This window comes from Ostrea edulis, chromosome 9 (assembly GCF_947568905.1).
Source record: "Ostrea edulis chromosome 9, xbOstEdul1.1, whole genome shotgun sequence".
NCBI classification, from domain to species: Eukaryota; Metazoa; Mollusca; class Bivalvia; order Ostreida; family Ostreidae; genus Ostrea; species Ostrea edulis.
Window position 1 is genome coordinate 66,817,406 of NC_079172.1, and position 13,493 is coordinate 66,830,898.

Here is a 13,493-nt window from a genome sequence, read left to right on the forward strand (position 1 = left end):
AATACTATGAAAATTTACAAATTTTTGACAGTTTCCCCCTGCACTTGAGGCCCCTGGGGTGCAAGAGTCCTAAATTTACAATTTATGTCGCCCTTGTTTCAAAGATGTTTCAGACCAAATTATTATTAAGGAAAAGTTAGATTGATTGATTGAATATTGTTTAACTTCCCTATCGAGAATATTTCACTCATATGGAGACGTCACCACTGCCGGTGAAGGGCTGCAAAATTTAGGCCTATGCTCGGCGCTTACGGCCATTGAGCAGGGAGGGATCTTTATCGTGCCACACCTGCTGTGACACGGAGCCTCGGTTTTTGCGGTCTGATCCGAAAGACCGCCCCATTTAGTCGCCTCTTACGACAAGCAAGGGGTACTGAGGACCTATTCAAACCCGGATCCTCACGGGATAGAAGTGAAAAATGCTTTTTAATTATTATCATTATTGTATATTTACATAGCGCTTTATCTAATCAACACAATTACCCTAAAGCGCTTTACATGTTAAACAATAATAGCAAACTAAAACAAAGAACAATAGATAAATTTAAAAAGGACATGAAATACTATCAAACTGGGGTAACTAAAAATAGGAAACAAAATAACTGTTTACATAAATAACGAATTAAATGCAAATTTTAAAGAAATTTTAAGATTATTTATAAAAACAGCAAAAGAATCTTTGAATCGAAGAGTGGAGTAATATAAAAAATCTTCTCAGGAACACCGGACCAGAAAAGTTCAATTTTACTTAGAAGTTTCCTGATATAGTGCAGATTCAAGTTCGTAAAATCATGGTTCCCGGCGGTAAGATGGGGCCACAGTAGGGTACCAAAGTTTTATATGCGAATATATAGGGAAAATCTTTTTTCACAAGAACCACTGGACATCAAAAAAAAAAAAAAAAAAAAAATCATTTGAAGATGCGAGTTTCCGGGTTGTATGTGGCTTTATGAATATCTGAAGGTATGTTTGGACACAAGTATAAAAGGAAAATATGTTATGGATTTTTTCATATCAAATTTTTGAGACCGCGATACAAGAATACCAGACCATTAGTCCTCAACCGAGCGCTTTTTTTTTTCTTTTTTTTTTTTGGTGCGCCATAAATCGAAGGTTTTAATAAGGGGTGGTTCTACAGCTCTCTGATCTGTCCCAATACTTTCTCAGAGAGCTACAGTTCTACACTTACTATACACCTAGCTATAATTGTTTCTTATTAATCTAGTAGCTATATTATTGTTTCCTATCTATCCCACCTCTGGTGTGTTCAGGGATCCCTGTTTGCCCAACTCTCTATTCTGTATTGCTTATTGATCACAGTTCGTTATCTTCACCTATCTATCTAGCCATAATTGTTCCCTATTTATCTATCTATAATTGTTCCCTATCCATCTAGCTATGATTGTTTCCTATTCATCTAGCTATGATCGTTTCCTTTTTATCTAGCTATGATTGTTTCCCATTTATCTAGCTATGATCGTTTCCTATTTATCTAGCCATGATTGTTTCCCATTTATCTACCTATAATTGTTACTTATTTAGCTAGCTATGATTGTTTCCCATTTATCTGACTATTATTGTTGCCCATTTATCTACCTATAATTGTTTCTTATTTATCTAGCTATGACCGTTTCCTATTTATCTAGCTATGATTGTTTCATATTTATCTAGCTATGATTGTTTCCTATTTATCTAGCTATGATCGTTTCCTATTTATCTAGCTATAATTGTTTTCTATTTATCTAGCCATGATTGTTTCCTATTTATCTAGCTATGATCGTTTCATATTTATCTAGATACGATAGTTTCCTATTTATCTAGCTATGATCGTTTCCTATTTATCTAGATATGATTGTTTCCTATTTATCTAGTTATAATTGTTTCCTGCTGTATTCATCTAGCTATAATTGTTTTCTATTTATCTAGCTATAATTGTTTCCTGCTGTATTCATCTAGCTATAATTGTTTTCTATTTATCTAGCTATAATTGTTTTCTATTTATCTAGCTATGATCGTTTCCTATTTATCTGGCTATTATTGTTCCTCCCTGTAGATCAATAATTTACTATAAAACCCTTAATTTACTGTAAATCAGGAATACATTGTAAAAGCACTAAAGGAGCGGTTACATCTTACCTGAGAACATAAAAGGACGTCACACAGATAAAAATAATTCTGACATATAATTCTGTCCGTTGGTATCCATTAATGAAAGTCATTTCCGCCACGCTGCTTGGGGCTCAGGAACTGCGATCGGTGTATGCAGCATATAAAACGCATACTTTCCGCACGATTACTCGACATGTACTGGGTAATCAACGGTCTATCAACGGACATTACCGTCTGAATACCGGACAAGTACCGGGTTCACCGAACGTGGGAAGCAGAAGAAACTAATATAACGTTCTTTTAACGTTAGACAAACGGACTTGTACCGGTCACTTGACTGACAAGACGGATATAAATCGAAAGTGGATATATATCTTTTCATACTTATCATCCTTTTTGGACATATTTCCATGATGCCTCCAAAAGGAAGGTCTACAAACGTTATGAAGGGTAAAAGCAGGGGACGGGGAAAGACAACAAGACCTCCACCTCCTCCTTTGACAATGCTGGGGAGAGAGCAGACCGCCCGAGATTCACAGGTAGAAATCCTGTCTGAATCTGGAGATTCCCGTCTAAATAACAGACAAGTACCGGGTTAAACGAACTTAGGACGCATGAGAAACTGAATAACGTTCTCTCAGTGTTAGACGAACAGACTTGTACCGATCCCATGGACCTCTATTGACAACCGTTATTAACCAGTTGCATGCATTTCTTGTCCGTAAACATGATATTGGTGTCCATCTCTGTTTGACCCATTGCATGCTTGATAGTAGTCAGGCTGTGAATCATGTCCATCGGACATTAAAGGATGTGAACTGGACAAGTACAGGAAAAGAAACGCAGGAGTTCCGATTAAAACGTAGAGTTACCGTACAATAAGCGGACTCCATAGCCTCAAAACTTTCTGCCGGAGAGACCGGACTTCGACAGACAAAGAACTCGTTGGCCAAAAGAGAATTGGACAAGAAATGGGGACGAAGAGATTGACAATTTTTGTTATCCGCAAGACGTTCTTTAGCGTTATCCGCTGATGTGTGACTGCTGCTTCAGTCACCGTAAATAAGTACATGTAATTCTCTGTAAAACCACTAATTCAATATCACGTGACAGTCCGCCATTACGATGCTATAACAGCATTGCTATACCATGTCCATATAATGAGTTACGATGGAAGTATGCAATTTGTGTAATAGAAGCGCTTAATACATATGTATGTTACATGTAATGTGGGGAGGGGATCATTTTGTTGTGTGTGTATGGGGGGGGGGGGGGGGGTGTTATTTCATAACGATCTTCCACGAACATCAGCTTAACTTATGCATTTCACATTTTATTGAAAATGCAGTTGTGTCGATTGTTTGATTATTGTTTAACGTCCCTATCGAGAATATTTCACTCATATGGAGACGTCACCACTGCCGGTGAAGGGCTGCACAATTTAGGACTCTGCACGGCGCTTATAGCCATTGAGCAGGGAGGGGTCTTCCTCGTGCCGCACCTGCTGTGACACGGGACCTCGGTTTTTGCGGTCTAATCCGAAGGATCGCCCCATTTAGTCGCCTCTTACGACAAGCAAGGGGGTACTGAGGACCTATTCTAACCCGGATCCCGGATGTGTTGAATTTATGAATGAATTTACAGAATGAAAGGCGAAGATAACGAACAGTGATCGATCTCATAACTCCTATAAGCAATACAAAATAGTTGGGGAAACACAGACCCCGGGACACACCAGAGGTGGGATCAGGTGCCTAGGAGGAGTAAACATCCCCTGTCAACCGTATAATACGTACAATTTCTGTACAAATAAATGTACTCGTGGGAAAAAAAGTAACTGTCCACTATAATCTTGCCTAAAATACTATCACAATATTCCGACTGAACTTATATGATTTTGTTATTAAAATCAACATGCTTTTAAGTCAAAAGTACTTGGTATGAATGTGGGCGATTTAGGCCGGTTATGTATTTATACAATCAAAATGAAACGAAATGAATGTGTTTTTCCATCGGTCTAGGACCGTCCTTTGTATATATCCAGCACCTCATTCACTGCATGCCGACCATTTCTCACCAGAGGGCGCGTTACAAAAGCTTCTCTGGCGAGTAACGCAAAGAACCCTGGGTAGAGAATGCATACCGACAAAACACTAGTCTGTTCCCCCTTCCCACAATGAAGTTCACGCACTCTCTACTACGGAATTGTGGGAAATGGGACCAGACTACCTAAACGCCGCCATTTGTGAAAGGGTGATAACTATTATAAAACGTTCCGATAAAAAAAAAAATATCCGTACGTTATATGCAAGGATTTGGAAAATTAAGTACATACTTTCAGTACAAAAGGTTGCTCAATTTTGAAAAATACCTGAATTTAAAAACTCGAGACAATCGGGTAATTCTCACTAAATTCAGAATTAGTAATCATTGTTTACGGATAGAAACAGGCAGATATGAAAGAAAAATTGATATACCATGGTAAATGTGAAATTCTTCCTAGATGTGAAAGAGTCTGTCAACACTGTATCTCAAGTTCAACAGATGACGAATTGAATTTTCTTCTTGAATGTCCACTATATAATAATCCTAGAGGAGAATTTTTGAATAAGCTATTTAAAACCTTTCCAAACCTAGTACTGCCTAACATTACTGATCTGTTTACATGGATTATGTCAAAATGAAGATCCTGAGTTTGCTGTTTTATTATGTCAATATTTAATTGTAAATTTCAATATAAGAAAACAACATACATGTACAATATAGTTATGTGCATGTATAACATTAAAGTTGATTACTGCAACATAGTTACTATGCTTGTACTGTATGAATGTGTTTTTATTATGCATTGATAGATGTGATGGCTAACTCTCTGTTCATCATGCAGTGCAATCATCTTTGTTTTCCTTTGTCACATGCTTCTGTGATTTTGTCAATGTACATCATCATGCTCCTCTTGGGGCCCAAATTGGTTGAATAAATATTTTATTCTATAGTAAACCAATATCATTGCACCACCACCCTTCCCAATCCGCCACAGAGTCGCCATAGGACGGTGAATTCTCAGTCAAGAACCGTCATATTCATTTACTTGTCTCAGGGGTCGAAATTAGCGAGAAATACTCGCAAAATGCGAGTACATGTGAAAAATAGCGAGTAAAAATAATGGACACTCGAAAATCTTAGCGAGTGGTGATTTACAAACTATGATCGTATCGTATCCGTTTTATACGGTGATGCGCTATTCGCTTTTCTCAAACTTGCACTCTGAATCATACAAACGCTTACATGAACGACCCATTTCAATAACCGTTTTTATCCGGATTTTTCTTTTATGATTTTTTAAGAAACTCGGAGTCAAACAAATGCTTTAGAGATTGGACATCGCATATCGACATGTGCCACGAGTCCTGTTCACCTATAGGGGTGATTAAATTGAATAATTCCAAGTATGACGTTTTTGTTATTCATTTATCTACAAAAAAATATCGGAATCTATCTTTTACCAAATCTTCCGGTAGTTATTTTTATCAGAATCATGAGAATGTCATTGTCATATTGAGGTCGGGTTGTAGTGACGACACGGGTGTATTTCTCACCGCGTAGACGATTATCAAAAAAGTCATAGGACTCGTGATCGTGCTGCTTATAAAGCCATGAGCCCTGTATTCGCTTTAAAAAATCACTAGTGACAACCCTGATGTGGCATGAAATTGGAAGACTGGATCTAGACCTGCGGTAAACAAGTCGTGGATTAGACTGTTAGAGGTGCGATAATCAAGAGACCTAAACATTGCACCATATGACTTACGTAACTTAGTGTCTTGTCCAAACGCTGCCTGTTGACCCACTAGGCTCAGTAATGATGGGGAAAATCACTGATTGAAAATATATATATATAAAAAGAGCACTGCTTCATTATTTTCATTTTAGCTTGTAGGTTTTCATTTTAGCCTGTGGATTTTTTACCCACAGGCTAAAATTAGCCTGTGGTAGAAAAAGTTAATTTCGACCCCTGTTGTCTACATGCATCGATTGTTTCACAAAAGAATTAAGTGCCGTTACTTCATCGTTCAACGTCAAATTACTAGATTCACGTTGTTGTGTTCCCTCCGACGAATCTCTGCGATCGATTTCGTGGGGTAGAGTAATAATTAAAGACTTTGATCCCCCTACTTCAAATGTTAGTACAAACTTCAAAAGTTCTCACAAACCAAGCTATCGAAGTAGGCAAAGAAAGTACTACAGCTGTTGTACCCATGACTTGATCGTTCGCTGCAGTCATGTCCGACCACGAATTTCTACAAACTGCTTTACAAATGTCCTTGCAAAACACACGTTGTCCTTCCGTGTTCAATGAAATGGTGCATACATTCATATACTCCTCATCCCGTTCAATTTTCTAGTTTCAGGTTTTGGTGGAGATCACGGATAGTCTAAATTCATCGCACAACCAATCAGTTATTTGTTTTATTTGGTCACTAAAATCTCTTTTCATAAGCAAAAAATTATTTTTATTTGAAATTCTTCAAAAATTGTATTTTACAAATTATGGAAAAACAAACGCAAATCTGTTAAAACATCTCACTCTTAGTGACTCGGTACCATTTCCTATCAGATAAAACATACAGTGTGTATAAATATACAATGTACTGACAGTGGGGTAAACGTCACAGGTGCTGACAGTGGGATAAATGTCACGGGTAATGACAGTGGGGTGAACGTCACGGGTACTGACAGTGGGGTAAATGTCACGGGTACTGACAGGGGTAACTGTCACGGGTACTAACAGTGGGGTAAACGTCACGGGTAATGACAGTGGGGTGAACGTCACGGGTACTGACAGTGGGGTAAATGTCACGGGTACTGACAGGGGTAAATGTCACGGGTACTGACAGTGGGGTAAACGTCACGGGTACTGACAGTGGAATAAACGTCACGGGTACTGACAGTGGAGTAAACGTCAACATTTTCTAGAAAAAGGATTACCAGCATATCCTGTTATATGAATTTCATTTAAAACTTCAGTAATCCGTGAATAATCACCCAAAACATGTCCTTGGCAACTCTAACAAAACAGTATTCACACAAGACCAAAACTACATAGTCACTGGTTTTACAATTTAAATACAATCAAATCAATGATGATAAATGATATTCACAATGAAATGACAAAATATTTACCAAACAATCATCGAGTCATATTTTTAAAAAATGAGAATGAACATTTAAACCGACGACATTTTCAACCTGCTACTGCGAAGATAAAATCATTTTAACAAAGGTTAAAGGTTAAAAGTTATTATTGGCAGCTGCTTGCATTTTCTTCTGTCTGAGCTGTTCCAGAAAGACCTCCATCTGATCCAGTGAAGAACCCTTCGTTTCTTTGGTGCCATCAGACACTCCAGCTTCTGTTCCCTCTTCCCCAGCTTTTCCTGTTTTATTGGATTTAGAATTGGGCTTGACACCATAGTAACCACTGCCCTGCCCTATCGGCGGTGACCAATTTCCCCTTTTCTCTTTGCTCTTAGACGGATGATTCTTTGGAGATCTTGACCTATGTTTGGATCGGGACCTTGACCTGTCTCTCGACCGCGACCTGTCCCTTGACCTTGAACGAGATCTGTCTCTTGATCTTGACCGAGATCGGTCTCCTGACCTTGATTTATATTTTGATGAGTAAGAGCGGTCTTTGTTGTGATACCCCCCTCTGCCTCTAAATCCACTTTGGTACTGCCCACGCCCCCTAAACATGCCCCTTCCACGAGGGATGAACTTTCCCCTGCCCCTCCCATTTCCTCTACCCCTGTCTATAAAATTCCCTCTTCCCCTGGTGCCCCCTCCCCTTGTTCCTCCTCCTCGTGAGCCCCCTCGTTCTCCATCAATTTTAAGTTTGACAAATGGTTTAATTACCACTGATTTCCCATCCGAATGAATCCTATTTTTATTATACCTAAAAATCTCAAACAACTGCTTGCCAATAGTGTTCTTGGCCTGCTTTTCATCCCTTTCATGAGGCGACCTTGATTTTTCACGTTTTGGCCGTGAATGATGAGCACTTGGAGATCTGCTTCTACTATCACGTGATCTCGACCGTCTCTGTTGTGATCGTGATCTTTTCCTTTGTTTATTCCTATCATAGGATGATGAGCGGCTTCTGCTAGAGGATGTGGATGAATGCGAACGCCTTCTCCGATAATTTGATTTCGGTCGGTCCCGATGAGGAGGAGAATCATCTCTTTTTAATTTCACTTCAAACATCTCTTCTTCATATAATGGCTCCGATTTTGGAGCGTAGATTTGCTCAGTGTGAAGAGCACTGACAATGCTAACTGGGTCGTCTTCAACGCTGTCAAAGGGTCTAACTCCCATTGGTCCTTGGCTGTCTGACTGACCCTCAGCCACACTGTACTTGTCGTTTCGTATGTGGATTCGAATTCCTTCAAATTCTCTGTCCAGTTCTTCTTTGGATGGCAGATTGAACTTCTTAGGCTCCGCTTTTGGAACCGATTCCCTCTTTTCCTGTGGTGGTGACCTGTATTGCTTTCGTGGTCCCTTTGGCTCCTCTTTTACCTTAGAGAAATCAGCCTCCAAAAACGTACTACGAAATTTTGAAGCTTTCTCTGCTTTGTGCCTCTGGCCTTCATATCTATCAGCGTCATCAAATCGTGATTTTCTTTCCGAATTTAATGTTTTGTAATACCTTTCATCAGTTGGACTGTCCCATTTGGACTTCACCACTTCCTGCACAGATCCTATGTGATCTTGTTTCTTTCGCCATACATTCTTCTCACTTAGCAATTCTTTTCTCTTTTTGAACTTCTTTTCACTTTTAAATTTCTGGTCATCTTCATTCTTCTCTTTCTTTGGAACTCGACTGTAGCTGTCCTGCGAATCCCTATCCCTTTTCCCCACATCTTTTTCTTCTCTAAGATATCGTGTATCAGCAGGCGATAAGCTTCCTTTACTTTTCCGTCTTCTTTTCTCGCCCTTTTCATCTTTGTTTTTCTGCTTCTTTATCTTCTTCTTCTTCACAGGAGATTCATCGCTGTATCTTCCTTTATCATCATCTGTAAAGTCATCTTTCCTCTTTTCATCTCTTTGAGACATCTTTCCTTCTCTGTACTGTTTAGAATTGTTGAATTTTCCAGCACTGGGTGAGACACTGCGTTTTCTGCTAGGAGACATGGAAACACTCGCCCTCTTCACGTCAGACAGCTGATTGGGTTTGCTTCGGATTTTCATTAAATTTGCTGTGAGACCTCTTTTTACTCTCTCTTCTTCTTGTCTGTTCGGATCAAAGTCATCAATGTCTCCATATAACATGTCAATCTCATCTTTTTCTGGAGGTACATGGTGATCTAAATCTCCCCAGTTTTTATTTCCTGAATCTCGATTTCCTTCAAACTTCTTCCTACTGAACTTTCTCTGATACACATCGCTACTTGGATTTCCATTTCTGTCTGGATTTTGACTTAAGCCTCTATCTGGAATTCCATCCAGGCTTTGTCTGTCAGGGTTTCTATCCAAGTTTCTGCCTTCCTTGGTGTGTTGGTCTCTACCTCTAAGGAGCTTTTCTCTCAGCTCTTCATCTAATCTTCCTCTGCTATCTGAGTGTTTTCTCTCATCCCCATCATACTCTCTCGTCTTTGGCATAAATGAAGATTGGTGATCTACACTGTAATGATGACTGTAATCTGGTGACCTTGACCTATATCTTTGTCTGGGTGGTGATTTGTCTGGTGACCTTGACCTATATCTTTGTCTGGGTGGTGATTTGTCTAGTGACCTTGATCTATATCTTTGTCTGGGTGGTGATTTGTCTGGTGACTTTGACCTATATCTTTGCCTTGAAGGTGATTTCTCTGGTTTTTCAGTGGTTTCTTCTTCTAGGTCTAACCCTGGGATACCATCATATTTCCGCCTGCCAAAAATGTCCCTGTCAAACTCTGGTGACCTTGACTTTCTTGTTTTTGAACTTCTTGGTGACCTCTCCTTTCTTTTCTTCTCACTTCTGCAAAGAAAATTTAATATTGATTATTGGTTATCTCCCTCTCTGAATTTTAAGATCATCAAGAATATGTAAATTTTAATTCCTCTATGTACCTGTTCTTGTCCTCATTGATCAACTTTTTCAGTGTAGCTGTGGTACGGTCCACAAACATTTCTTCGTCAGATTCTCTACCCTCATCACGTCGGGACTGTCTCCGATAACTCCCGCTGGCTTTTTGTCGATCCTTAAACAGAATGTATATTTCGTCACAATGCCAGTTCCACGTTTAATATTCTACTTAAACAAAAAGATATTTAAAAAAATTTACTTTTCAGTACATACATGTACACGTACATCAAAATGTAAGCTACCAATTTTCCCCTAAATTCTGACTTTAAAGTAGGTTTTATCCAGTTCATCAATTCAAAAAGACCTTTCTTCTCAATTTACATGGACTTTGAGAAAAAATTTCAACAAGTGCTTTAAGAGCCAATTTTCCCCAGAAAATTCAGTTCAAATGGTATCACTGTCAGTTCTTATGAGAATGTTAAAAAAAAGTCATCATATATCTGACCCAGTGATACAATTAAAAAGTCATCATGATGAGTCGGTAATATAATTACCTTTTTGTAGAGTAAAAATCTCAGAGTCTCAGTCGGTAATATAATTACCTTTTTGTAGAGTAAAAATCTAAAGAGTTTCAATCAGACATGATAATATGATTACCTTTTTTGTAGAGTAAAAATCTCAGGGTCTCAGTCGGTAAGGCCAATTCAACTTAATCAGTAGATTATCATCCAGGGTCAGCAAAAAGTATGGGGCGGGTGGGGGGATTTCATTTTTTAATTTCTATTTTCTGAGAAAAATATTAAAGACAAACGAGTTTTTTTTTCCCAACAGATCCGCATCATTTAATGGCAGGTGGATATCAATCTATGCTATTTTCATACACTAATTCCAGGTTAAGCTTTAATTTAAGGATATAACAGAAATATACCTAACTTCTTCAAGATTTACGTCTGTAAGGGCGCAAGAAATTAAGAAAACCATATAGATCTATTTTCCTCATGTGGCTTTTCACGTTCCTATACCGGAAATGTAAACAAGAAGTGTAAATACCAGAGTCGGACATGAAAATATTCCGGAAATCGCAAGTTTCGCAAAATAAAAAAATTCGGGGCGGGCCAATTTTTGAGGGACCGGCGGGGATGATAATCTATCAATTAAGTTGAATTGGCCTAATAGGATTACCTTTTTGTAGAGTATAAATCTCAGAGTCTCTCTTGCTTCCATTGACTCCGGCTCAAGGTCCAGGGCCTTTTTTATGTACATCTCAGCTTCCTCAAAGTTTTCTGCTTCCTCTTTACTGTCAAGAAAACATGATATCAAAGTCAGTGTAAAGCAAACTGGTCATTTCTAGCCTGAAACTTAAACAATGGCTCCACAAAGTACAGGAGAATGTTGGCATTTTGGGCAAATAAGGAAAATTCTCCAAAAACAAAACACACCAAAATATCTATTCATACATTGTGTAAATGATGTATGTGTTAATGTTAATGCGGAAAAAAAATAAAGTGCTAAGATTCACAAGTATTACTTTTATTTTTTTAGAAAAATCCCCTTAATATTCCCAACACTAAAACCACCCCATCTTAAACCTCCAAGTAATCACAATCTGATATTGAAAAAATGGACCAGTCCTCTTACATACGAAGATTTACGCCATTTTATAAAATTGCTGTACATACAAAATCCAATTTGCAAGACTTAACGATGACAGGACATTCATTTCTTCAAAAGAACCAACATTTAAATAGTATTAACTGTTAATATTGACCTCTTCGTTATCTAGATAAAACATCTTAAAATCTAGGATCTATGTAAATTTTGGGAAGAGTTTTTTAAAAGTCCATCAAATACGTGACCAGCAATTACATACAAGTACGTCTTAATTCAATTTGAGTGATCGGAATTTTACGTGAGAACAATTAATGAAATACAGGTTGACAAAATTTATTATCCAACTTTGATGTTTGGTATTCATTATTCGACTTTGATGTTTCGTGTTTATTATCCAACTCTAATGTTTCGTGTTTATTATCCGACTTTGATGTTTCGTATTTATTATCCAACTTTGATGTTTTGAATTTATTATCTGACTCTAATTTTTCGTATTTATTATCCGACTTGATGTTTCGTATTTATTATCCGACTGATGTTTCGCATTTGAAAATCCAGACATTTATTTACCATAGTATTTCCTGCCATTTTGATAGGAGTCAACTGCAGCATCGGGTTAGCCATACTAACACACGAGCCACGGCAAGCAATGTTTCATACATGTACTTCTTCACGAATTAGCCATACTTACACACGAGCCACGGCAAGCAATGTTTCATACATGTACTTCTTCACGAATTAGCCTTACTTACATACGAGCCACGGCAAGCAATGTCTCATACATGTACTTCTTCGCATTCTGATGGCTGGGATTTATTTTCAATGCTTCTTCGAAATCTTCCATAGCTCTGTGGTAACTTTCATTATTGGCGTATCTGCGAGAAAAAACAGCATAACTATGTCAATGGTACACATTTATACTATTATCATACTTGTAACTATAAAACAGTATCTTATGAATAAATCATAAAGTATGAATTGAAAATGCAAACCCTATCTGCAATGCATAATTTGGCCTGCCACAATGAAGGTGACACAATTGAAGGTTGACTGACTAAAACCAGTCAACATAACAGCAAATAAAAATCAATGGCAAACTTTGCTGCCAACAGATTTCCTATGAGCATGTCACAAAGTCAATGTTGTAAATACAACCACTGACACAACCAATACTGTGAAGTAACCAGACAATTTTGACCTTTGTTACGACGTCTGTGTGAAGTAACCAGACAATTTTTCGAGGTGACGTAAGTCAGCCTCGTATGTCAGACCCCAGCTTCAATGGCGCCCTGTTTTAATCACTACCATTTGCGAAATCACTTTGATTTTTAATATAAGAAATTTGTTGTCACATATGCTGATGCAACGTAAAAACTGTCACAATTCACTTTGAGATTGATATAGGATCCATATGTTTACCCTCTACGATAAGCGAGTTAAATAAGAATTTATGAAATCGCAATTTTTATCCCTTCGATATGAAACAAAGTCCACACATCAAAAGGAATCGCGAATTAGTGTTTAGGTTTGTAAACAAGATCAAAATTATTTGTCGTTTGCCAACATTTTATTCCACGATCTTAGAAAAACAGAATTGGACTGTAGGAAACGATTTGCTTTGCTTCTGTATTCATTCGCATTTTCACATATAGACGGGGAAAACATGGTCTGTTTTTCTCTAGGAATTCTGGGTAAACAGCTGTCTCCTCTT

General features: G+C 38.0%; 1 protein-coding gene across 3 annotated transcripts in view; it reads right to left on the reverse strand.

Annotated features, from left to right (window-relative positions):
* Positions 1–7,219: 7,219 nt before the first annotated feature.
* LOC125659968 (serine/arginine repetitive matrix protein 2) overlaps positions 7,220–13,493 on the reverse strand; it is a 19,861-nt gene continuing 13,587 nt past the window's right edge. For all 3 annotated transcript variants that reach the window (XM_048891792.2, XM_056150366.1, XM_048891791.2), the window contains 4 exons: positions 12,535–12,657; positions 11,354–11,468; positions 10,216–10,346; positions 7,220–10,123 (listed from right to left, as the gene is read on the reverse strand). In XM_048891792.2, coding sequence (XP_048747749.2) covers positions 7,402–10,123; positions 10,216–10,346; positions 11,354–11,468; positions 12,535–12,657 — 3,091 coding nt within the window. In that variant the 3' untranslated portion in view covers positions 7,220–7,401. The remainder of the gene's footprint in view (positions 10,124–10,215; positions 10,347–11,353; positions 11,469–12,534; positions 12,658–13,493) is intronic.